Here is a 24,536-nt window from a genome sequence, read left to right as displayed (position 1 = left end):
GTCACTCGCGTCTCGCCCAGAAAGGATGACCCCACCTGTACCGCACTCCTTTGTGCCTCAAAAATTCCATCACTGGTTTCATTGCCCGTCGTCTCTGGAGTGTAATGACTGACAAGTCCTGGTATAAGCAAACTTTGATGCCCTCAAAGAGGACGTGTGGCTGACCCCGCACAGCAGCCATTATTAGTTCCTTTTGATTATAATTGTGGAGGCATGTAAGGATGTCTTGGGAGGCTCCTGGTGAGACAGAGGGGAGTCCCGCCCTGTATGTTCGGTCCAAGAGGAGTTCTTTCCCATCCAAGTCCGGTACTATGTGACGGAAAAGGCGCAGCACATAGTCCTCCAGGCGACCTGCATCTACTTGAAATGATACCCCCTTTATTCAGATGTTTGATCTGCGGGATCTGTTTTCCAGGTCCTCTAGATGAAAATTGAGGTCAGTATTGCGGTCCCTAAGCTCCAGGATCTCTCTGTGACATTCTTCTATTTCCTCTTCTCTCGAGTCCCCGGCACGCTCTTCTGAGTCCCAACCAGGTATCTTTAAGATAAACAGCTTGGTAGGTAATCCATGCATTGTGAAGTTCAATTTTTGTGTATTCAAAATTAGTAAAATTAGCAGTGTGACTGTGTGGAGCACACATTGGAGAGCAACTAATGTGGCTGATGGGAGTCCTCACAAAATGACACGTCCAAAGACATTACAAAGCCATGTGTTTTCCAAACCCCTGTTTTGCTGCTGTCTCTTTTGTATCGCAAATGTCTTTGCTTGTGCATTCTAATAACGATTCTTAGATGTTGCTGGAAATATTCTGGTCAGCAATGTAGTGCTGTAAAATACACCATTTGGAAATCTTGAAAATTGCTATTGGGGAGAGAATCTGCCAAACACCCAATCAAAGGATTAGACTTGCCTATTGGACTGCACTGTAATGAGGTCACATTTATGTAGTGCTTCATAAGCCAAGCAAGGCACCAAAGGGCCTTCCGATGAGTAGCATTCTTCTCAGTTGGGTATGGTTCGGTGGGAGGCCCTTCTTGATGACCATAGCTCAGGTTCACTGTGACTTTCAGAATTTTGATCCTGGAATAAATATAGTATCCCACGTCCTCAGACCCTGTAACTTTGTATTCTACATGCACAAGCTGTAATGAGGGACTTCTTAAGGATGTGCTGTGTGGAAACTCCACTTTGAAGATGTTTGAGAACTCAGACATGATTCTGGTGACCTTACATCTGGAACAAAACAAGGTCCATCACCAGCAGCAGCCACAATCTCTTTAACAGAACAAGGAGCAAGGGAGTCAGCTCCTAAGAAGAAATGTGAAACCCAAAATGTTTTTTAGTCATAAATCTCAGCAATAGCCAAATGGCATCTTGGCACTTGGACCATACAGATCAAGAACAATGCAAATGGATTAGAGAGAGAAGAGGAGGGTAAAGTGAAGCACACTTTTAGCAGAATAAATGGATCTATAACTGCTTCCTGACTGTAAGAATATCATCAATTAGACGTAGGTGATGGAAAGCCAGTTCCAGAGTTGAGGACTCAGAACTCTGACACCACTTCCACTGCGCTTGAATTTCTTAAAAGGCAGTACTGTTGCAAGAGTAAGAGAACCTGAACATACAGATTGGGGTGGTTTGTTAAGAGTGATAATATGGGAGAGAAAGTTGGGACTGGTATGTTGAAGATTCCTGTGAACAATGCATATGGCTTTTAGGTGTATTAGCAACAAAGCTGCGTCTTACAGTATGCTGAGATGTAAAATTTACAGAGATCGCTGCTGAAATCTTGGATACCTTGAAGCTTTTTATGCAAAGGACTTTGGAAAGTATGGTTAAAACCTTTAATTGCATCCTGAGAAGTTGTAAATACAAGTTGAACTGCTGAAGACACTTGGTTCCTATATGATTTCAATAGATATGTATCTGGGACAGTTCAGCAGCATGGAGGATTTGTGGAAGCCCCACCGTCAATATTTAAAATGCAATTGCTGCCCTATTTTTGGATATGTTACTGTGCTTTCAAGGCATGCTACAAACTCTTAAAAGTGATTTTACGAAATAGTTTATATCCAGGGAATCAGATCTTCTAAAAATCCATTGAAGTTACCTTGCCGGAGAATGGTCACCTACCAACTTTAGAGCTATGAGGGCGCCAGCTCAAAATGTGGGTCATTGGGAAAGAAACAAAAACAGGAAGATGATCCATGTGGTACAATGAATGAAGAAGGGCAACTGAAATTGTCAACTAGGTAAGTGATTTATAACACTTTAACAAGTCTTAACTAAACAAGATAGTGAAATGTTTACAGTTAAGTATAAATTAGTAGACTTGCACACCCTAAGTAACCACCCCTCTTCTAATTCTTGTAAAAAAGTATCTGGGTTTCAATTCTAATTCTGTGATTTGAAACGTGGATTGTATAAACAAGGATTAACAAATGAAGCATCTCCAGTCTCTCCCACCACAAGAACTGTTGTGGCAATTGCTATTCCTCATCCAGGAATGATTAAAATGCTGAATAAAAGTCTCATATCATGATATATGTATACCAGATGTGAAGAAAATAGATAATGTTGTCTAGCCTTTTCACATTGTTATATCACTTACAAAAATTAACAAAGTGATGGATTGAATGCTTGAATTAATCTTAGCCACTGGCAATCACTCAGGGCCGCATCTCAATCCATAATTTTTCACCAACCATGCCACCTCAGTTTGAACCCAGCCACATGCAAATCAGTCTTGACCCTGCTCCTTATGGGAACAGTCCAGCCCAAACTGCCCGGTCAGGTCCTCCCTGAACCAGAACACAAGCAACCTAGGACTGATTTCTTCCTAGTTAGGGCTCTGCAGCCAGATATATCTTGGTTTTAGTGGCACAGTGAGTCAGGGTATGCCCACATCTGTGCATACCCAGCACACTTAGGGCGGCAAATGCAAAAACAACAAAGTGATGAATGTAATGCTTGAATTTATCTCAGATACTAGCAATCCCTCTGGCCGTATCCCAATTCATAGTTTTTTTGCCCATCATGTCACCTCAGTTTGGACCAAGCCATATGCAAATCAGCCTTGACCCTCCTCCTTATGGAATCAGTCCAGCCCGAAGGGGATTTCAGTCATAATCTTTCAACAACCACCTGCAATGAGAACCTGACTGAAAGGATGGCCAGCTTTGGTGCTATTTCTGATTGCAGTCACATTTTCTGTACTGCCTGAATTTACCTGTCCTGAACAGAGGCTCCAATCACATGTCCGGATTAGTTATACTCGTCATCCTATTTCGAAAAGCACTCTTATAGTACACTTTTATTTCTCTTCTAATATTTCATTATGATAAGGACTGTAATTCAATGACAAGGATTGAAATTTACCACTTTGCCCAATGATTGCATTAAACTGCGCTTCTAGTCTTGACTTAGAAGGTGAAATGGCAGGCGGAAACCAATTAGCGCGGGAAATGTGGGGTAATGAGACTGGGGTAGTGAATGTATGGATTTTCCAACAAGGTTACTTCTACCTTCGCTCATAGCCAAAGAAATTGTAATGTATTATTATGTAGCACTTTCCCTTAAAGATCATTTAATACCAAAAGCAAAGATGTTGGAAAACGAGCGGCACCCAGCCTTACGGGTCTCTACCTCTCATGGGCCTGAGAAGGGTCATGTGTAAAAAAAAAACTTGATGAAGTTATTTAAAAAGAAAAATTATCCCAATGCTCTAAATAAAATCCAGAGAATAAAACAAATAGTTTAAACAAGAATGCCATAAACACATGATGAAGGATACTGCTCATCGGTTGCTGGTATGTAGAGGTTCTGGACATGAGAAGAGTAACACTGGTAAGCAAGCAACCCTTTATTGCTTGAGTAGTAAAAATGCCCAAGGATTGGGAAGAGTGGTGGTATTTATGGCTGTAGTGCTTAAGATGTTTTACTTTTGTTCTCTTCGATTCTGGTAAGTCTGTTGAAGGATCTAAGAGTATTTAGAAGTAATTCTTGAAGAAACAGCACCTGAAGAGCTTGTTTCTTTGTCGACATGGAAACACAGTATTTCCACTAAACTATAATGAATCCACTTCTGGTGTCTTTGATTTAACACAGAGGCCGACCAATGCTTTAACCATACTTTTTATGTTTCTATATTTGAGTTATGTCAGCAGCACAATATTTTAGTGTTTTTTTGTACTTGTCAATCAATTTTGACTGTGTATGTTCTAAAACTAGGAATATCGATTCATTTTAATGGCTACGTCATTAATCAAATCAATCAAACAGCATTTGTAAAGCGCATCACTGTCAACCCAAGGGGTTTCTGGGCACTGTGTCTCCGTCGAAAATCCAGGTCTTGAGTCTCTTTCTGAGGCTGCGATGGATGCAGGGGTTTTGTGTGAGGGCGAGTGAAGAGGAGCACAGGTGTCTTGAGGGTTGGTGGAAGTTCAGTCGATGGTTGATGTTTGCAGGTCCTAGGTCGTGTAGGGCTTTTTAGGCGTGTGTGAGGACCTTGAACTGGCGTCTCTTCTGGATGGGGAGCCAGTGGAGGTCTCTCAGGTAGGGGGCGATGTGGGTTAATTTGGGGAGGTCCAGGATGAGTCTGGCGGCGGCATTTTGTATGATGTGGAGTTTCTAAGGAGCTGGGTGGAGTTGCCGGCGTAGAGGGCATTGCTGTAGCTGAGGCAGCTGGTGACGAGGGCCTGAGTGACCATCTTTCTGGCATTGGTTGGGATCCATCTGAAGCTTCTGCAGAGCATGCAAAATGTGTGGAAGCAAGAGAAGGCGACTGCATTGATTTGCCATTTCATGGTCAGTTGGCTGTCGAGGATGATGCCAAGGTTGCGTGCATGGTCAGTCGGTGTGGGTGTGGGTGTAGGTCTGAGTTCTGCAGGCCACCAGCTGTGGTCCCATGCGGAGGTGTTCTTCCTGAAGATCAGTCCTTCAGTTGTATCGGAGTTCAGTTGGAGGCAGCTGTCTCTCATCCATTTGGCTACGTTGGTCATGGCGTTACAGAAGTTGGTTTTGGCGTTGGAGGGGTCCTCGGTGAGCGAGAGAATCATTTGAGTGTCATCTGCATAGGAGATTATGTTGAGTCCATGGGATCCGACGTGTCTGCGAGGGGGGTCGTGTAGATCTTTAACAGGCTGGGACTGAGGGATGATCCTTGTGGTATGCCACACATGATGTGTGTGGGGGCAGAAGTGAAGGGAGGCAATTGGATGCTCTGTGTGTAAGGAAGGAGGCGATCCACTTGATGGCGTCTTGATGTATGCCTATGTTGTAGAGTCTGTTGATGAGGGGTTTGTGGGAGACAGTGTCGAACGCCGAGTAGAGGTCGAGAAGGATCAGGGTCACAGTTTCTCCACATTCAAGGAGTGTTCTGTGGTGGCAATCAGAGCAGTCTCAGTGCTGTGGTTGGCACGGAATCCAGATTGTGAGGCGTCCAGTTGGTGGTTTTGTTCCAGGAATTCAGTGAGCTGCTAGTTGATGGCTTTCTCAAGCACTTTTGCCAGATGGGGGAGCAGGGATTGGACACTAATTTATGAGTTCGCTGGGGTCGACGGAGGTGTTTTTTTAGGAGGGGTTTGACGTCTGCATGTTTCCATCTGTCCAGAAATGTTACTGTGGAGATGGAGGTGTTGTGGATGCTGGTGAGTTGAGTGCTGATTGAGTTTGTTGCGAGGTTGTAGAGGTGGTGGGGCCAGGGGTCTTTGGGCACCCTGGAGTGGATGGAAGACATGATAGCTGAGGTGGTCAGGGCGGCGAGCAGAGAGTAGATGGTAATGGTTTGGCTGATGTTCGCTAGTTGGTTGAGGACGTTAGGGTTGAGGGTGGTGGGTTAGAAGTTGAAATTGTTGTAGATGTTGCGGGGATTCTGCACCTACACAGAACTATGCGCAGGAAAACAGGACCTCAGTGTATAGGGGTGTACCAACCTATCACCTTAGTACCCAAAATCCCCAAACCGACTAGCTATAGTGTCTCATTTGTTCTCCTCCAAAAATCACGAAGCTACAAATGATTAGACAACCCAGAACACAACACTCCCGACTCTCTCAAGAATCGCGGTAGCAAGACATACCCTTTCGCTCGCTCACTCGTACTTGTCCATAATAAGAATTGGCAGAGTCACCGTAATAGTTCAAAATGTTTATTTTAACTATCGTGCTCCACAATACCGTATACAAGCCACTACAAGCAGCAAAATGCATAAACTCAAAACACTTAGCATTGTTACAATTCCATAGAGTACAAAGGGGGAAGTCATTGTATAAAGACAGTGGAAAGAAGGACTATAAGACCTCGTTTATTTATAGAAAGGAAGATATCTGGGCTTTGACAGGAGACCCCATACCTTAAAGCCTGGATGTAAGGTTTACATCATAGGAACAGCATAGCTCTTTTCCATGGAAAGGTTTCTCCAAGAGTGCTAAAACAACATGCAACCCTGTAATATCAATGCACGAGTCTCCAGCATTGCAGCTGTGTTTAGCATGTTATGTCTACGTGCTAGGGACTGACCAGAACAGAATAACAAGGGGCATTGTTTATTGACCTTGCACATCGTGTTCAGACTAAACTCCAGGAACTTAGCAGAGAACATGAAAGGCAGACTGTTCTCATGTGAAAGGCACAAACAGAGTCTTTTGCAAAAACAAAGTCATGTAGTAACGTGCGCAAAAGCAGCATCATGGCAGCGAAGCTCATGCTAACTTAGCAATGTCAACAATGTCCCTAAGGGCCATATAACATAGATGTTGGTGATCTTGCTGTGGAAGCAGTCTGAGCGGGTGTCTCGGATGGTGACGGCTTCTTTCTGGGCTTCCTTGATGTGCCGTTGATATATGCTGAGGGCTATTTTGTGAGCTGCTTTGTCGGTGGGGTTCTTAGTGGTGCACCATCGTATCTCCAGTTGGTGGCAGTTGCGCTTGGTGGTCCTGAGTTCTGGGGTGTACCAGCTGGCATGTTTGGAAGTCTTGTTGGATTTGTAGATTTCATGGGGCGACGCTGTCGGTGATCCAGGTGGCAAAGTTCTGGAAAGCCTGGTCGAGGTCTGTTGAGGCCACGGGTTGGTAGGTTGTGAGGGCCTGTGACCACTGGGTTTCGGTGACCTTTCTCCAGCTGCATTGGGACCGGACGCCTGGTGATGGTATGCTGGACATCGGTGATGGTGAAGTGTACAATGGTGTGGTCAGTCCTGGTGAGTTCTGTGGTGTCGCTGAATTTGATTCTGTCGCTGGAGATGAAAATGGGGTCTAGTGTGTGTCCTGCTTTGTGCGTGGGGTTGCTGACCAGTTGGATGAGGCAGATGTTGGTCAGGTTCTCCAGGAGGGCGATGGAGTTGGCGTCGGTGGGGTCATCTGTGTGGAATTGAGACTGCCAAGAAAGACGTAGTGGTGAAGTTGAGGTCACCAAGTAGGCCGTATTGGTGATATTCGATTGCTAGGGGGGCGATGAGGTTGGGATGGCATCGCAGAATGTTACTATGGGTCCCGGAGGTCTATAGTTGAGGGTGCCTCTTATTGTGGTCTTCGCGTCAGCTTGTAGTAGGTGAGGTTGAGGTGTTCCATAAGAGACATGGGCTTGTCGTTGGTGATGGTGCATCTGATGGTTTTCTTGAAGATGATGGCGATGCCTCCGCCTTGTTTGATGGTGCGGTCTTGGTGTTCGAGGAGGGATTGAGCCACGTTTCGGTGATGAAGGCAATGTCCTTGGAGAGGATGGTCATGATGTCCCAGATTTCTATGAAGTGTTTGCAGAGGAAGTGGGCATTGAGCAGGATACAGAGGAGTGCTTGCGGGGTGTCCTTTGTCTTGTGGGCAGGAGTTGTGCGGTATCTTATGTAGGTTGTGTCGCAGGAGCAATGGCAGTGTCAGCAGGTGAAGGGTCCTTTGGTGGATCGTGGGGAGGAGGACACGCAGCTGTCATTTCGGCATCTGCGGTCCTGGTCCAGGAGTTCTTTAGCAGTGCACTGTCGGGTGGCGGGAGGGCCGGGGGTCCTGGCCCTGGGCGTTGTCCAACTGGCGGTGTGTTGGTGGCGAGCCTGCTGCGCACGTCTGCTATACGAATCCACTGCATGGGCATGCAGCAGCCTCCATTAGTGGTCCTGGTGGTCCTGGGTGCCGGGCTAGGACCTGGGAGGGTCAGCGAGGGATCAGGGATAGCAGGCAGTGCAGGGACGGGCAGCGCAGGGATAGGGACAGCAGGCAGTGCAGGGACAGGGGGAGTGGCAGTGTAGGGACAGCAGACAGTGCAGGTACAGCCCAGGGGAACAGCAGCGCAGGAGCAGGGATAGCAGGCAGCGCAAGGAGTGGGATAGGCAGCGCAGGGTCAGGGATTACTCGCTGCACAGGGAGAGGGGGAGCAGCAGCACAGAGATAGCAAGCAGCACAGGGGCAGTGCAGAGAGAGGGGCAGCGCAGAGACAGCAGGCAGTGCAGGGACAGTGCAGGGGGCAGCAGGGCAGGGATAGCAGGCAGCGCAAGGACCGGGTGGTGGGTACAGTGCCTTAACAGGGATTAGGCGAAAGCGGCAAGGCCCAGCCCAGCCTCCACCGGGAGGCATGAAAATGCAATAACCAGCCATCCCCACCTCCGGGGCTGCCGGGAGATGTAGACCGGTGGTGGGAGGGGGTCCTGGACGCTCTGGAGCACGATGAGGCGGCAGAAGAGGGGTGAGAGCTTTGTGGAGGGCTTCATGAGTTGTTGATTGCAATACAATAGGCTGCATGTGGTGTGCCTGAATGTTGTGACAATTGCTGCTTAACCTTCAATAAGGGTAGTACATACCTACCATTAAATGAGTGTTAGGTGCCTAAGGGTAACATGGATTCTGCACCAATATTTTTACTCTTAATAACTGTTCTATTAGTTGCTTCTTACGTTTGGTAATGTGCCTTTGTAGGACTTGAAATGATAATCCTCTGTTGAAAATTTTGCATAGCAAGGTCCTCATCTCAGTGACTAAACTTTACCCACATACCAATTACTGCGCTAGTGGCTTAGAGGTGAGCACAAAGCACTCTGTCTTCAAAGGACACATTATCATTTTTGTATTGATTAATTAATCAATATTTATTTAACTAATTCAGCGGTTCTTAAACTTTTGACTTCTATAGACCCCCACTGAATCATTATCGGAACCCTAGGACCTCCACTAAGTCATAATTGGAAGCCGCGGACCCCTGACATAAGCAATTTCTATGATTTGAACCTCCAAAAAATTCACAAAAATACAAGAAACAAGTGTACACCAAACAAATGTTCAAATATCGAGATATTTTGTGTAATTCACAATCAAATGTAGCATTAATTTTGTAAAATAATTGCGGAGCCCTGAATAGGCGTCACGGACCCCCGGGGGTCTTCGGACCACTGTACTAATTGAAATAGTCTAAACAATGATCTTTATAGCTTGTAGCAGAGGTCACTTGCACAGAACTTGATAGGATCCTCCTGAGGCGGAAGCCGGGAGGTTAGGTGTGTGTGACAGTGTTTTAACGTGATTTTAAAACTTGTTTTTAGACGTGTGTGTTGACGTGTGGTGACAAAGCTGATCGCCCATTGCACAACGCTTGCTATTTTGCACAAACCCCCCATTCCCTCCTCCCTGCCACTCACCTCTCTCCTACTTGAAGCGGCCCTCGTCCCTCGGATCGGGACCACGCCGCCGCCATATTGGGTGTAGAGTTGGGATCACGGCATAGTCGTTGGGTCCCTCCCTCCCCCACTATATTATGTACACTCCTCGTCGACCGCGCAGCGGACGCGCGCAGCGGGCGCGCCGAAGGCGCGCACAAGGCAAGCCCGTCTGCGCCCGTCCGCGGCCGACCGGGGCCCGGGGCCATAACCCCTGGTCGCTGCTCCATCCAGAGGCAAACATACACTTCAGATGCCCTGCTCAGCCTCCGACCCCCCGTTGAAACCAACTGCCGCCATATCCTCCACCCACTTGATGTTCCCGCTATCTGCCAGACGTGTAACGTAAACCTTAAACCTGAGCCAAAGGAAGACGCCTCTAAAGTCATTAAAATGTCTCTTCTAAACTGCAGGTCCCTTCCAAGACACGCTACGGAAATCTTCTTATTGTTGGAGGATCTTGCACCCGACGCCATTTTCCTAACAGAAACTTGGCTAATGCCAGATTCCGACCCCGACCTAGTACAAACACTTCCCCCGGGCTATCAGATCATACGCAGAGACCATGCCCAGGGAAGAGGCGGGGGACTGACGATAATCTATAAAACACAATACTCATGCCTATGCACCTCAGAATCTATCCCAGATTGTGAAAGTCTACCCTTCTCTATTAAATTCTCTCCCAACAATTGCTTCTCAGGGACTCTTATTTATCGCCCCCCAGGACCCCTGAATCAATTTCACATAGCACTACCCTCCTACGTAGCTGAAGTGTCGGCTTCGTTCTCTAATTTTACCTTACTGGGCGACCTTAATATTCATTTCGATGACAAGTCAGACAATGTTGCCACCGAACTGACGGCAAGTCTGGCCGCAGTTCAGCTGTCACAACTAGTCCCGGTCCCAACACATATCAAGGGACACCTGTTGGACCCGATATTCAGTAACAGCACAGAGCTTAAGATAGAGCCCCTTATCCACCTTCCATGGACGGATCATTCTCTAATTCCCTTTCACTGGTCTGTGGACAAAATGAGAAATTGGTCCAAACTCCCTCTGGATCTATGGATCAATCATCTGATAACTAACAGACCCCTTCCCTCACAGAATGTTTTAGTGGATAATAGGGAATTCAATGACTGGATAAGCCGTGCGCTTGACTCAGTACTTCCTGTAAAGGAAATCAGTCTAAAGAGGGTGCGAGAAACAGCCCCATGGTATACTGAAGAGCTTAGAACTTTGAAGCGGCACTGTAGAAAGCTCGAAAGGAAATGGCGGTTGGGCTACTCCTTTACAGATAAAATCACCTACACAGAGGCCATCAGAGCATATAAATTAAAAATTAAATCTAGCCAAGCCGCATACTACAGCACCAAAATTATGAAGGCTCGGTCTAAACCTAGTGAGATCTTTCACATTATTAAAAATCTCACTAAACTCCCCTCTCCTGTGACACCCAGTGACAATACCCTATTCCGCTGTAATGAGCTGGCAGAATTTTTCTACCAGAAAATTAACAAAATGTATTCTTCATTTGTAGTCTCTGATCAAGAACCCCTTCCTAAGAACTTGTCTCCTATCCTGGAAGAGACTCAATCCACACGTATAACTCTAGATCACTTCCCCCTGATCAAACAAGACACACTAGAGACTCTCATACAGCAAGTGAAATCTGGCTCCCCACGTGACCCCGCCCCCCCTTGCACTATGGTCTCGGTCAGTCAAATTATTCTTCCCACTTTGTTAGATTTGCTTAACACCTCCTTAACAACCTGCACTGTTCCACCCACATGGAAACAAGCCATGGTAAAGGCACTGCTGAAAAAGCCTACCTTCGACCCCACGGACTACAGCAATTATCGCCCCATCTCCTTGCTACCTTGGGCAAGTAAAATTCTGGAAAAATACATAAACTCACATCTGACTGTATTTCTCGAGAATAATAATTTACTGGACACCTCCCAGACGGGGTTCCGCCCTAAACATGGGACAGAAACGGCCTTGTTGGCCGTAACAGAGGAAACCAGGCGAATCTTGGATCGGGGAGGATCAGTGGCAGTAATCCTCCTCGATCTAAGTGCAGCCTTTGATACAGTTAGTCACAAAACCCTACTGGATCGACTCCTTGATCTGGGAGTTTCAGGGAATGCTTTCGCCTGGTTTAGATCCTTCCTGTCTGGAAGAACCTTCCAGGTTTTTGATGGAGACTGCTTTTCATCAAGCAAACCCCTGGCTTGTGGGGTTCCGCAGGGCTCGTCACTTAGCCCAGCCCTGTTCAATGTGTATATGAGATCCCTGGCTGAGATTGTTCACCCATATGGTATCAAAATCATTACATATGCGGATGACACTCGTGGTCTCCCTTGCACAGGAGAACAGTGGCTCGGCTCAGACCAATCTGACTGCCTGCATGGAAGCAATTAAAATCTGGATGACAGCTTCGTCCCTCAAACTCGACGGTGATAAGACCGAACTCATGCTACTTGGACCATCAGCACCCGCTACCTTGGACCTGTTATGGCCCCCTAGCTTGGGTGCCCCGCCCATCCCAAAAACCAACATAAAAAGTCTGGGAGTCTGGTTGGACGACTCTCTAACTCTGAACACCCAAGCAACTAAGATCTCTGCAACCTGCTTCGGAATAATTAGAATGCTAAGGAAACTTCTTCCGCTTCTACCTTTCGAAGCCAAGCAGGTTGCGATACAGGGCCTAATTCAATCCAGATTAGATTTTAGTAACGCCCTATACCTAGGTTCCCCAGAATACGTATTGCTGAAATTGCAACGCATCCAGAATTGCGCTGCCCGCCTCCTGCTACAACTCCCTCGTAAAACATCAGTGGAGCCAGGACTAAAGAAACTTCACTGGCTCCCTGTGAGGGACAGAATCAAATTTAAAGCCCTTTGCATTTCGCATCAGGCATTTTGGAACACGGGTCCAAGGATTAACCACTGTCTTCTAGCCCCGTATCAACCAAGTAAACAACTCCGATCTGCTAATGCTTTCCTGGCTGTAGCCCCCAGGATTAGGAGATCAAGAGCAGGAGGCAGATCATTTTCTCACAACGCGGCCAAGCTTTGGAATTCCCTCGCTCTACAACTCAGACGCGACCCGAACCTGCTTTCCTTTCGAAAAAAGCTCAAAACATTTCTCTTTCACTGACTAATCACCCCCGGTGTCTTTGCATTATGAGGTACTATCTTCTTCTTGTAGCGCTTGGACGCCCCTGGGCATCAGTCGCGCTTTATAAAACTCCTTTTCATTTCATTTCATTCATGTATTATACTTTTCTTTGTAGCTGCTGTTTTTTTTTAAGCTATTATTAGATGGCCAAAGTGGAGGGCACATGCTACTCAAGTTTTTATAGTGGTCCGCAGAACATACTAAACATAGGGCCAGATTTACCACCTTCTAACGCAGCGCAGTGCAACAGCTACAAATGCTGAACTGCACTGTGTGAGAAGGGGGGAGAGGCAAATTTATTTCAATATGGCACTCTCCTCCCCTTTCCCTAGCTCCGGTGCTGAAATCAGCTGCCGTGAGCCACAGGTACACCTCTGCGCTCAGTGCAAGGGTGTTTCTGTGAGTCTAGCATATGTTTTGTACTGGAAGGATACCTTACAATACAAAATACTATGCATAGACTGATTTTAACCCTTTTCCCTCTTTGTATGTGTGCTGTACAGTGCAGCACACACACAAAGTCGGAAAAGGAAGGAGACATGAAAGCATTTGTCCTTCGTTGTGCCTACTTCAAAAGTGTGTAGTTTTTTTATGCCAAACACTGTCTACGTTATTTAGTAAATAGTGTTTAGTGTCAGAAACCATGGGTGGATGCATGAGAACGCCTATGCTCCACCCATCAAAGATGCTGGAATGCCTGCAGCTTGTCTCTGCCATCCCCTGCTTGATCCACTCAATATATGTTCATGTTAATGGGGCATACCTTGTGGTACCTGTTACTGAAACCTAGTCCATTATGGAAACTTGTCTCCTCTCTACCGCCACTCCTTCTTTGTTCTTTTGAGGGTTTTAATGCTGAGAACTATTTTTTAATTGTATATTTGTGCCTCATTATATACCTATAGTGTACAATATTCTGTGCAGCCAAAGGAATTGATCACATCAGGATTTTAGTTAGAGAGGTAATAGAATTAATAACTGAACAAATTGAAAAGTCAGGAAGAGAACGAAGAGAGCATGGAGAACAGATGACTGAAGCTGGGGGAAGAAAAGAGACAGGGTGGGTGAGTGTGGAAGTGAGGGCCCACTGCAGAAGGTATGGGCATGAAGTCAGAGGGAGGAAACACAGGGGTAGACACAAGTAGGCACAATATTCCAGAAAGAGTATCATACTAGCAAAGAGAATTTTACTAGCAGGATGTGCAGTTGCAGCACACCTTGACTCCTTTACCGATGAAGCCTAATCTTTTGTCTCTAATATTCATTCATCCCTCCATGTCCTCCTAGGATTGTTTTCCCTTTAGCTAGTCAACACCTAAGTAGACCCCCAGATACATCTCACCGTGGGAACCTTCATGCCCTCACATCAATTCTTGTATTGCACCCTACCTTGTCTGCCTCTCTTGCTTGGTTGAACGTTAGTATACATTTCTGTATCATTCCGCTAAAATGTTACCCAATCGAATACTGCCCCCTCTAACAAGGTATTCCAGCTCGCACAACAACTCTCTGGTTCACTTCTATGCTTTTTTCCAGATTTCATCCAATGGTGACTGTTTGTGAAACGCTGCAACTGTTCTGACTGTGACTGCATCAAGTAAAAAAGACTATAATCAACAGTGTCAAATGGGCTAGACTATGCTGGTGTTGTGGTATACAAATATTCATTTATAATTGACCTGAAGGTTATATAGGAGCTAAAATACTCCAGAAACAAAGTGCAAAGTGTGTAAATCGGGCGTCGGTCAATAGGGGAATAGCGACTTCAAAGTATTGATCGAAAAGTTAGTGTCAACTCTGCAGTCCTCAGAATATCCAAGAAGCTTAATCATAACTTCCTCACAAAATCAGAGACCAGGGGAGACATGTCTCCACAATCAGCACAAACTTGTTCAGCCCAAGCAACAAACAGAGGATGACACAACATCAATAAAAAACCTAAAGCAGATAATGTTCACAATTAGAGCAACAAAATGACATAACTTGTACTTAAATACATTAAAATATTGGATTGAATCGAGACGCAAAGGTCAATGGTGAGGGATCCCAAGAAAGGTTTCCAGATGAGGATATAGAGCACCACCTCACCTCCCTGTTGTCCAGGGCCCTCAGACATCTTTCTTTTCACTTTGTCCTTCAGTCGGGCCGTTTCCAGGGCTGCACTGCCCACCTCCTGCTCTCGCGTGTCCACCTTCAAGGGTGGGCTTGGAGGCTGAAGTAACTCTCTCTTCAGTGCCAGGCTTTGGTAACTGTTCCGGGTCTCCCGACTCTTGGTAGGCAAAACTGCACCAGAAAAAGCCTGGTCGCCAATTCCACCACTAAGAGAGGGCTTCATCTGAACACTTAATGATGCCTGGTAGGAAGCTGAAAAACAAGGGCATGGAAAAAGCTAGGATAAATAATGAGGACAATAGTTATACATAGATACACTAGTGCAGAAGAAGAAGCTTAAGACACTATGAATGACAAATGTGAAGGTATGTATCTTTGCTTTGTATTAGAAGTCATGATGTTGTCTCAGACAGATATGTCAAAATGGACCAATCAAATGTATTGATGTGTACAATAACTTGATCTACTCAGTTTCACTATCATAAACTGCTTAGGGGATGTGCATATTAGGCTGAACACAAGTATTTCACAGAACATCCATGTAAAATAATGTATTGGTATAACTCAGGAGCTCCCAGAACACCAGGCCTGTGATGCATTGGATTTTCTTCCTGGTTTCCTTTCTTCACACAGGAACTACGCATTCAAACGTCTTTACACAACAAAATGAAGATCCACGGTGCAAATGAAATGTGACCTATCTTATTCTTAATTTTACCAAGTAATCTGGGCAGCAGCCCGAACTGCTGGACAAGTCTCATTTGTTCCTACTGGAGCAGGACCAAGGCTGGATTGTATGTGGCTGGCTCCTGTCTGAGTTGGCCTGATGAGAAATAAATTGTGGAATAGAATGCAGCCAGGGTAATTACCGATGACCGAGATTAATTCAAGCATTCCACCCACTGCTTTTTTTTATTTTCCTGGGTGAGATGCTCTAAGTGCAATGGGTATTATCAGACATGGGTCCATGCTCACTGTGCCATAGATCTCAGACTGCACCATAATGATGAGGCCCCGTAGGAGGAAACAGATCTGGGATTGCTAGTATTCTGAGGGGGCGTGGCCTGAGTGTTCTTTCTAGACTGTTCTTATTGGAGTAAGAGCAAGGCTGATTTGCATATCTCTGGCTCCTGACTGAGGTGGCATGGCGGATGAAAAACAATGGATGGGAATGTGCCCCAAGGAGTTACGAGTGACTGAGATTAATTCAAGCAATCCACCAATAACTTTGTTTTCCCAGGAGAACCCAAAGGAGAGAAAGGCACCATATATGGAAATTATAGATAAGACAGACTTCGATGATGCAAGAATGTATGCTAGACATTGTTCCCTGTAAGGTGCGCGCTTGCGCGCCCGCCCACACTACCTATCTCGAGTGTGCAGTCTCAGTTGTGAAGCGCGCTCACATTAGTACATCTTCTTCACGCGAGATAACATTTCACACCTCTGCATTAAAAAAGCAAGCAGCACGGGAACAAACTCACTTTCTTGTTTATGGCGAGCAATGCAGGACATTTTGGGTGAAGGAGAAGACCGCCGTGCAAGAGGAGTGTACGAGCAGCAGGTCAATATTGCTCGTCCATGGCAGTCTGTTAAGGGTGCAGAAGATCACAAGTTGCATTGCAAGTGTTGTCTGCAAATGCCACTTGCTGCGTTAGTTTTGTAGATGGGGGGCTGGCTTAAGGGCTTGACAAGCAGCAGTGGCATCTCGCAGCATGACTCTTGCTTTACTGATATATTTTTTAATGCTGTGCAATAATCGTGCACAAGCTTGTTCTGTCTGTCCCACTCCCCCCTCCAAATGACAGGCCTGTGGTTGAGTTAGTCATGGAGTGTGCCAGTGAGCAGCAGTGTGCTTGAATGAGCGATGGGTGCATTCCCATGCAGAGTGCATGTCTGGAGTCATGAGCCATAAAGAATGATGTCGCTCGACCTCTCTGTGACTCACTGATTCCCATTCACCTCATGTTTATGTCGGGGGCTCACAAGCTGCCTCGTTGCTCCTTAGTTTCAAACCTGTGCTGTACATTAAGTGCCTGTAAGTTACATGACCCACGATTTCATATTAGTTGTTCTTAAAATGCCTTTGTTTTTCTGTTTTTTGATGGATTGAGCGTGTTGAGGAACATTTTTATGTTGGTCGATGTGGCCTGAGTTCAGCGCTGAAGCCGCCTCAAAGGTTGACAGGGGAGAGTAAAGGTGGGCCCAGGAAAAGGGAATGAGGGAATAACTTTCTGATTAGACAGCTTCCCAAAGATGCTCAATAGAACAACATCGCATCAAGGCGCCTTCATCGGGGAAGAGAGGTTGTACAGGAACATGGGTATAAATATATTTTCTGAAATCTGCATTGTTTGGCGTCCAAGGGCACGCCCCGTGACTTGCAGATAATAGTCATTTTAATCTCAGTACTCGGGGCATTTCTTGTGATTTACGAGAGGGCGAGGGCTTCTGTTGTTCATCATACTGGTGATGTTCGGAGACAATGATTAGTCTACCCACTCTTGGTGCTTTAGTGCACAGGCCCTACGTGATGTGGTTGTCGTAGCAATTTTAGGAACCATTGCAGTTGTCCCCTTTGTAAAGGAAATGCTGGATACTTTTTCAGGTTTAAGACCCTGCAAGGGCCCAGTCGTGATATTTCAAAAGAACAACTAATGAAGTAATCTGTGTTCATTTGTAAAATGACCTTTCTGTTTCTGTTTCTGTTTACTTGTCAGTCAGGGATCATTAGGCAGCTCACACGCCCTTTTTAAGTTTTGTCTGCTGAAGCATTCAGCAAGTGGCATATGCAGGCTGTTGGTAGAAATAAAGACGATAAAGAGAAAACATATCTGTAAGTAGAAACCCCGGAGTGCCTCCAGCTGTACTTACCTGTCCCAAGCTGTAGGGTGTCACAATGGTCTACTGTTAGTCAATCTCACTCTGATAATTTGTGGTGTTGCCGCTCTTTAGGAATGGGTGTTCCCTTCTATGTAGCGTAAGGTGATAATTTTCTGCTAACCTAGTTGTTCATCAACTCTCTGGCTAGAGTTGGGCGAGCCACTGAAAGCTCTTTAGTCTGGCTCAGCTTGAGGTCCTGTTAGAATCTTCTAGTCCATAACGAGCCGAGCTGTAATGCGGCTTCTGACAGTCACCTTCCCTCTTCCTAGGATGTGGATTCATGGCCAGAGCTGCTGACTTTGGAACTGGGAGACCAGGGTCATTTCTCAATGTTGACTCAACATCCTGTTCGTCTGGGCAATTCAAGTAAAATCCCTGTGCCTTTCAAAAATGAATGTGACCTTGTGTAATGTAACTGGTACTCACATAAAAGCTTAACTACCTTCAGGTCAAGTTTGCGCTATATAAAAGCTATTAAAGAACGTCCAAAGAGGTCAAACCCAAGCGTCAACATAAGGAAAGACAAATATATACTCATTTACAGGGCGATTTGTACAAAGTGAAACCAGAAACCCCAGGTAAAACACAGCATTTTTGCTTGAATTGTGTGATCTTAGGCAAATATTTTATTTTACCAAAACACCTCATTTTTCTTCATTATCGGGTAGAAAAGCACTTTCAAGTAGGCAAGTTCAGAATACCAATTGTAGAAAACCCAATTTGCTTGATTTAATAAACTATAATATTGCTCTATAATAATTTGGGCCAGGTACAGGGCTTACATGACAACTGTTGTGACTCTTAGTTTCCTAATGTTTTATGTATAAAAATCTCAGGGCAGTGCTCTAATTTGACTTATTAATGACAATCTCAATATACTATGAGGTGGAGCTGTATGTGTGGAAATGCACCTTTTTTCTCTTTTTTGTAAACAAGTATAGAATGGTATTTGCCACTGATTGTAGATACACTCTCACATGCACAGTCGAAATCTTGGTGCACATAGCTTTGGCTGTAGCGCACAGAGAGCTTAGACTGCCGCACACAAAGAAAACTAATTAGAGGGAATATTGATGCTAGAGCACGGACTATTAGTTCTGGATTAGATAGGTGCAAATCAAAATCTTGTATGATGTGTATTATACAAGGATACAATCGGACACGATATCCGCCTAATGAACAGCATGGAACCCTTTTTTACATTGTGCCCACCATTATGTTGGCCACCTGGACCTTGCGCCCTGTATGGGGCAGGGCTAACTATCACACTTATAATCCAATTCCTCTGGATTTGGAATGTATTGGGTGCGATACATTAATTGTACTGGATTTGGGAAATACCGGCCCACTTATAAACAGGGCCACAGGGCCGTTATGGCAATGTGCCTAGATGAGAGCATTCTGGACCTTACAGATACAACCTTAAACATGGATGTTAAAAATTAAAATGGCACAATTAGCACTATGGAGAGAAGAGGCACCCCCAGGCATAAGAACATTCTCTGGAATGTGATACTGATGGTGACCAGGCATGACTTAGTCTGACGATGGGGAAGTCCAGGAACTCTGAATAAAGACACCAGTGCAATGCTACTGATTGGTGTATGAGGTATAATGCCCCAAAACAGTGTATTTGGATTAGGACTGCGCAAACAAACAATTCACAAGGTATGGGGTCCTTGAATGATATCCTATGGATTGTTGTGAGACCCTTATCGACAAATTATTATTTTTCAAATTCTATCACTTCTCTACTGTCATGAGAATACTGCTGAAGGCGTAGAAAATGTCCAAGAAATGTATCTCTAACCATGTCCATAGTTCTGTCGAACTGGTCATGTAATGTTTTTAAAAGTACAGTTGTAAATCTAAATAAGGTACAGTACAGAACTACCTGACCAAGTTTTGCTTTATATATTTCTTGAAAATCAATAAAAAAGTTGAAAACATATGATTGAGTTACTCTGATCCTCTCAATTGTAGTGTATCTCAAACATTAGCTGAGTTTCTCTGATGTAAGTTTCCTCTGAGCAGAGAGCTCTGTCCCTCTGCTTGGGTCTTGTCCATGCAAATAATAATTAGCAAAATAAATATATAAACAACACTAAGTCATTGTAAAATTGTGTACTACCAAAATGCTAAGTAAAATAAAAGAGAATATTAAAAATGAACATAAATCATAACAAAACATAAAACCTAACATGAAATAGCCAAACCCCCTTCAGTCCTCCCCCTCCACTGTTATAGAGCAGCCAAATTCCTGTTGTGCACGGCTTTTGCACAGCATTTTTTTAATTGTGTTTAGTACCACAAGTCCTGTAATGGCAGCCACAACATTTTCTCTGATCTTGCAGCCAGCCAAATTAAATCCGGTAGTGCAGGAATGCATTCCTGAGCAACTAACGATCCAGATATCTCTAACCTTTTCTGCACTCCCTGCCTCTTTTTAAACACTACTTTCTTGAAAACAGCTAAAAGGATTTACACCAATTCACAAAAAGCACGCTTTCTGAGCAACATTCTAACTTTGTGGCACATCTGGTGAAATTCTCTTTAGATGTTTGTTTCTGTATCGAAGAGCAAAGATTGCTATTGGCGTGGCGATGAGAAATCAAACTTTTGGGCCCCGTTTCTTCAGCCCCACTTGACTGATCAGTGCAAACCTTTTCCATGTAGGTCCCAAAGTTATTAGTGGATTTGTCAAATGGTGCCAAAGTTATCAACAAAACAGAAAATTCTTTTCCTATGGAAAATCTGACCTAGTTATAACTACACCACAGTGGGGACTACCATGATGTGATATGTGTGTATGTAAGGGGCAGGAAGGGGAGGTAGGAAGTGTGTGTGTAAATGTGTGAAAATGTCAATGTAGACCAACACACATCACGTGAGTCAAGGTAGTTTGTTTGTATATATTAATTTATTTTGGTGATTTTCCTGAAAATAGGTGAATTAAGCTAAACGTGTCCTTTAATTGCAATTCAGAAATTGCTTCATACTAAAAATTGAAACAATCAGATTTTCCACCAGACTTACCTATATCTGCAGCCATCCATTTATTTCCACACAGCTGTAAGTTGGAATCCATACTCCCTGTCCGCAGCGAGTGGTATCCCGGCTTCATTTTTGGGACACTTCCACAGTACACAGCCACTGGGGCCCTGAACTTGGCTTGAAAAAGAAAGTGGTAAAATTATTCTAGAAACTATTCATATTTACTTCAGGCTCATAGTCAAAGAGTTTTAGAATTCCACAACATATAAAACAGTTTGTGAAAGAGTATATCACAAACAAATATTATCCGGATATGTATGTAAGCAGGGAAGACATTAACTATCCATTGACTGGAAGTACAGTAAATTCAAATAAACTATAGGAATTGCCTCTATGGCCCTTGGGTCATGAAATAAGCTAACAAATCGAATTCTGTTTGAGTAACCTTCATTATTATCTGCATGGAAACTCCTGTTTAGTCTGTTGCAGGGTGACTTATTACCTTTAAAAATGAAAAAGACACAGACTTCTCTTGGCAATGCAAAGACAGCTCTTTACTGTCGTAACAGGGAGACAGACCCTCCTCGCACACAGGCAGGCAGCCGGTCTGAATTTGATACATCACATACAGCTTCTTTTATACACAGCTGAACAATGAGGGTTACAAACGTTCAGCAGTGGATCACTACATCCGTTACAGTGTAATACATGCGGATCCTAAGAAACATCAAGTCACCTGCGACCCTTGACTTTAGCCTAATTCAATACATATCCTTTATTGCAAATTCTAACAATGCTTAACAAACATTCTTGTAAATGAGTGCATGGGTATTCGTATTAAATATAATTTTAGTTGTGTGTGCTTTTATCATTGTGCACATAAGACCTCTATGTGCTTTAAGCTAATTGGATTTATTGCACCCATTGTCTAATCAGGTTACAATCTATTTGAAAACACACAGAGAGCATGCTGGTAAACCTTTGGGCTAAAAACATAAATATTTTCAAACTTGCTAAATACCAATCGGCCTTTAACTGCAATCCATTCAAGTTGCCTATTCCATTGTGTCATCGAGTGAACTCTTCACCTTCCTCTCCTAAGCACAAGATTTGGGCCTACACTGTTTTTTAACCACTTACAGCTGTGAGATTTCTGCTGGTGTTTGTAGTTGTGCTATATTTTCATTTTTACATTGTCTACTGTGTATTCATATTTTACATTTTCCATTACAAGTCTCATTACTAGAAGGTAGTTCACCTGCTATTCTTTACTATCTAAAAACATTCGGTGAAAATAAGTTCTCTTCATTATATCCCATGAGATGATCTATCCATTTCCAGAAGGCCTGGTTAGATTTTGACACCCTTGGTGAAGGCATATCAGTTTTTGTGTTAGGCCTGGGTCAAAACAACGCGTTGGGCCCCATCTATGTTCTCTTCATACTCTATTTATGAGAAAACACTGCAGCTCTAGCATCTGGTACCAGCTAGTATTATGGTTGTATTTTGAAGTATTCTCATTATTAAAGGGTCACGATTGCTTCGAAATCAACAAAATAATTTTGCTGGGGTCCCACAAATACTGCCTTAACAGCACTCCGCTGCTACTGTGTCATACTTTGCTCAATGACATCGGTTAGAAATTAAGTTTCTGATTGGCTGAGGTATGCACCCTATCCAAGCAGGAACCACAATCCTAGACAAGGTAAGTCAGATATACACCATAAATTAACCTGTACTCACCCTCTGGAAGCTTGGTATGGAGCAGTCAGGCTTACTGTAAGAGGCAATATGTAAAGTATTTGTGCAACACTTTATACAGTAACACAGTGAAAACACCAAAAAAAGACTCCCCACCACGATAGACAAATAGCTTTTATTTTTATGAACAAAACAAGACCAAAATTATAAAACAGAGTTATGAATTATTCAAGAATAAACTGAATTGTAGTGGTTAAAAGCATAAAGCGTCAACCGTGGCTATCTGGTCGTGCTTGACGGGGTAGATCTAAAAGTTCAGGCCGATCGCTATGGAGCGCGGGTCGGATACAGGGACTAGCCCTGGCCCGCTGAAATAGTACCTTAGTTCTTGGATGATTTGACATTGAGATCGAGATGTCAAGAGGAGACGATGCGTCGTTGTTGATCCTTTAGATGTAGGCGATGTGTCGGTGCCAAGCCATGGAAATTTTGAGATGCATCAGGAATGGAGGCACGGCATTGAGCAGTCAGCGAAGGGATGTCCTCGCAGCCACAGTGATGTGTCGTCGTCGATGGGGTGCACCGGTTCCAAGCGGCGCAACGGCATCCAGCAATCATCGAAGCGATGTACTCGATCCTCGCAGCTGCCGAGATGTGTCAACGTTAATGGAGATGCGTCGGTTCCGATCAGTGCAACGTTGTTGATGCGTGGATTCTGGTAGTTTCAGCACTTTATACTTCCAAGGGCCCAGCACTGGGTAGGCACCATTTGGCAGGGACATACTTGCTGCAAGCAAAGTCCAGGTGCTCTTGCAGGTTTGAGAGGAAGTCTTTGATATCCCTGAGACTTCAGAACAGGAAGCAAGCCAGCAAGCTCTTGCAGTCACTTAGGTTATGGGACATAGAAAGGCAGATCCAGTCCTTCTCACTCTAAGGCAAGAGGGCAGCAGCTCGGCACAGCAAAGCAGTTCAGCAGAGTGGCATTCCTTTCAGCAGCGTAGCAGTCCTTTTTCAGTTCTGAAGTGTCCTGAGTTGGTGGTGTCAGAGATCCAGTACTTATACCCAGTTGGTCCTTTGAAGTGGAGGAGTCTTCAAAGAGATGTCTTTGAAGCACACAAGTCCCTGCCCTTCTTGCCGTGGCTGCAGACTCACTACAGGAGTATATATAGCCCTTTGTGTGGTGATAGGACACAGGCTATTCAGGTGTAAGTGTCAACTCCTCCCTCCCATCCTGCCCAGCATTTGGATGGCCCATCTGTCACACCTAAGCTCCCTCTGTGTGTGGCTGTCAAGAGGGAATGCACAAAGCCAGCTGTCCCCCACCCCTGATGTGTATTGAGAGATAGGCAGAAGGCACCAAGTGGTTACAGTAAGAATATGCCAACTTTCTTAAAGTGGCCTTTTCAGAATTGCAATTTAAAATCCAATTTCACCATAAGTTGTGTTTCTGAATTATGTTTCCACAGACACCAAATGTGGGGGTCCCATAGCTTCCAAATTGAAAATTAGTTACACTTATAAGATGTAGTAAGGCACTCTCATTGGATCCTATAGGAAAGATATACCTTGCAGTAGTGGAAATCACATTTAAGAGTTTTGTTTACTACTAGGACATGTAAAACTTAAAAGTACATGTCCTACTTTTTAAGTACACTGCACACTACCCATAGGCTGTCCAAAGCCTCCCTCAGTGGTAACTTGTATGTATTAAAAAGGAAGGTTTGAGCCAGGCAAGAGGGTTAACATGCCAGGTCGACATAGCATTTCAAAACTGCACACATGGGCTCTACAATGACAGGCCTGAGACATGTTTAAAGAGCTCCTTAAGTGGGTGGCACAATCAGTCCTGCAGGCCCCCTATCAGCATTTAATTTACAGGTCCTGGGCACATGTAGTGCGCTTTAGTAGGGGCTTGTAAGTAAATTAAATATGTTGATTGAGGATAAGCCAATGTTACCATGTTTTAAGTATAGAACACATGCACTTCTGCACTGGTTAGCAGTAATAAGGTGCCCAGGGTCTTA

At 44.5% G+C, this 24,536-nt stretch overlaps 1 protein-coding gene across 3 annotated transcripts in view; it reads right to left on the bottom strand.

The window, feature by feature from the left end:
- The window catches only part of TOGARAM2 (TOG array regulator of axonemal microtubules 2), a 382,090-nt gene that overhangs the window by 185,380 nt on the left and 172,174 nt on the right, over positions 1–24,536 (bottom strand). For all 3 annotated transcript variants that reach the window (XM_085610378.1, XM_085610377.1, XM_085610379.1), the window contains exons 3-4: positions 20,854–20,988; positions 14,911–15,186 (exon numbers count right to left, since the gene is read on the bottom strand). In XM_085610378.1, the coding sequence (XP_085466504.1) occupies positions 14,911–15,186; positions 20,854–20,988 (411 nt within the window). The remainder of the gene's footprint in view (positions 1–14,910; positions 15,187–20,853; positions 20,989–24,536) is intronic.

The sequence above is a fragment of the Triturus cristatus genome, chromosome 6 (genome assembly GCF_964204655.1).
Source record: "Triturus cristatus chromosome 6, aTriCri1.1, whole genome shotgun sequence".
Classification (NCBI taxonomy): Eukaryota; Metazoa; Chordata; class Amphibia; order Caudata; family Salamandridae; genus Triturus; species Triturus cristatus.
The sequence above is the reverse complement of the archived record's forward strand: the minus strand, read 5'-3'. Positions and strand labels throughout refer to the sequence as shown.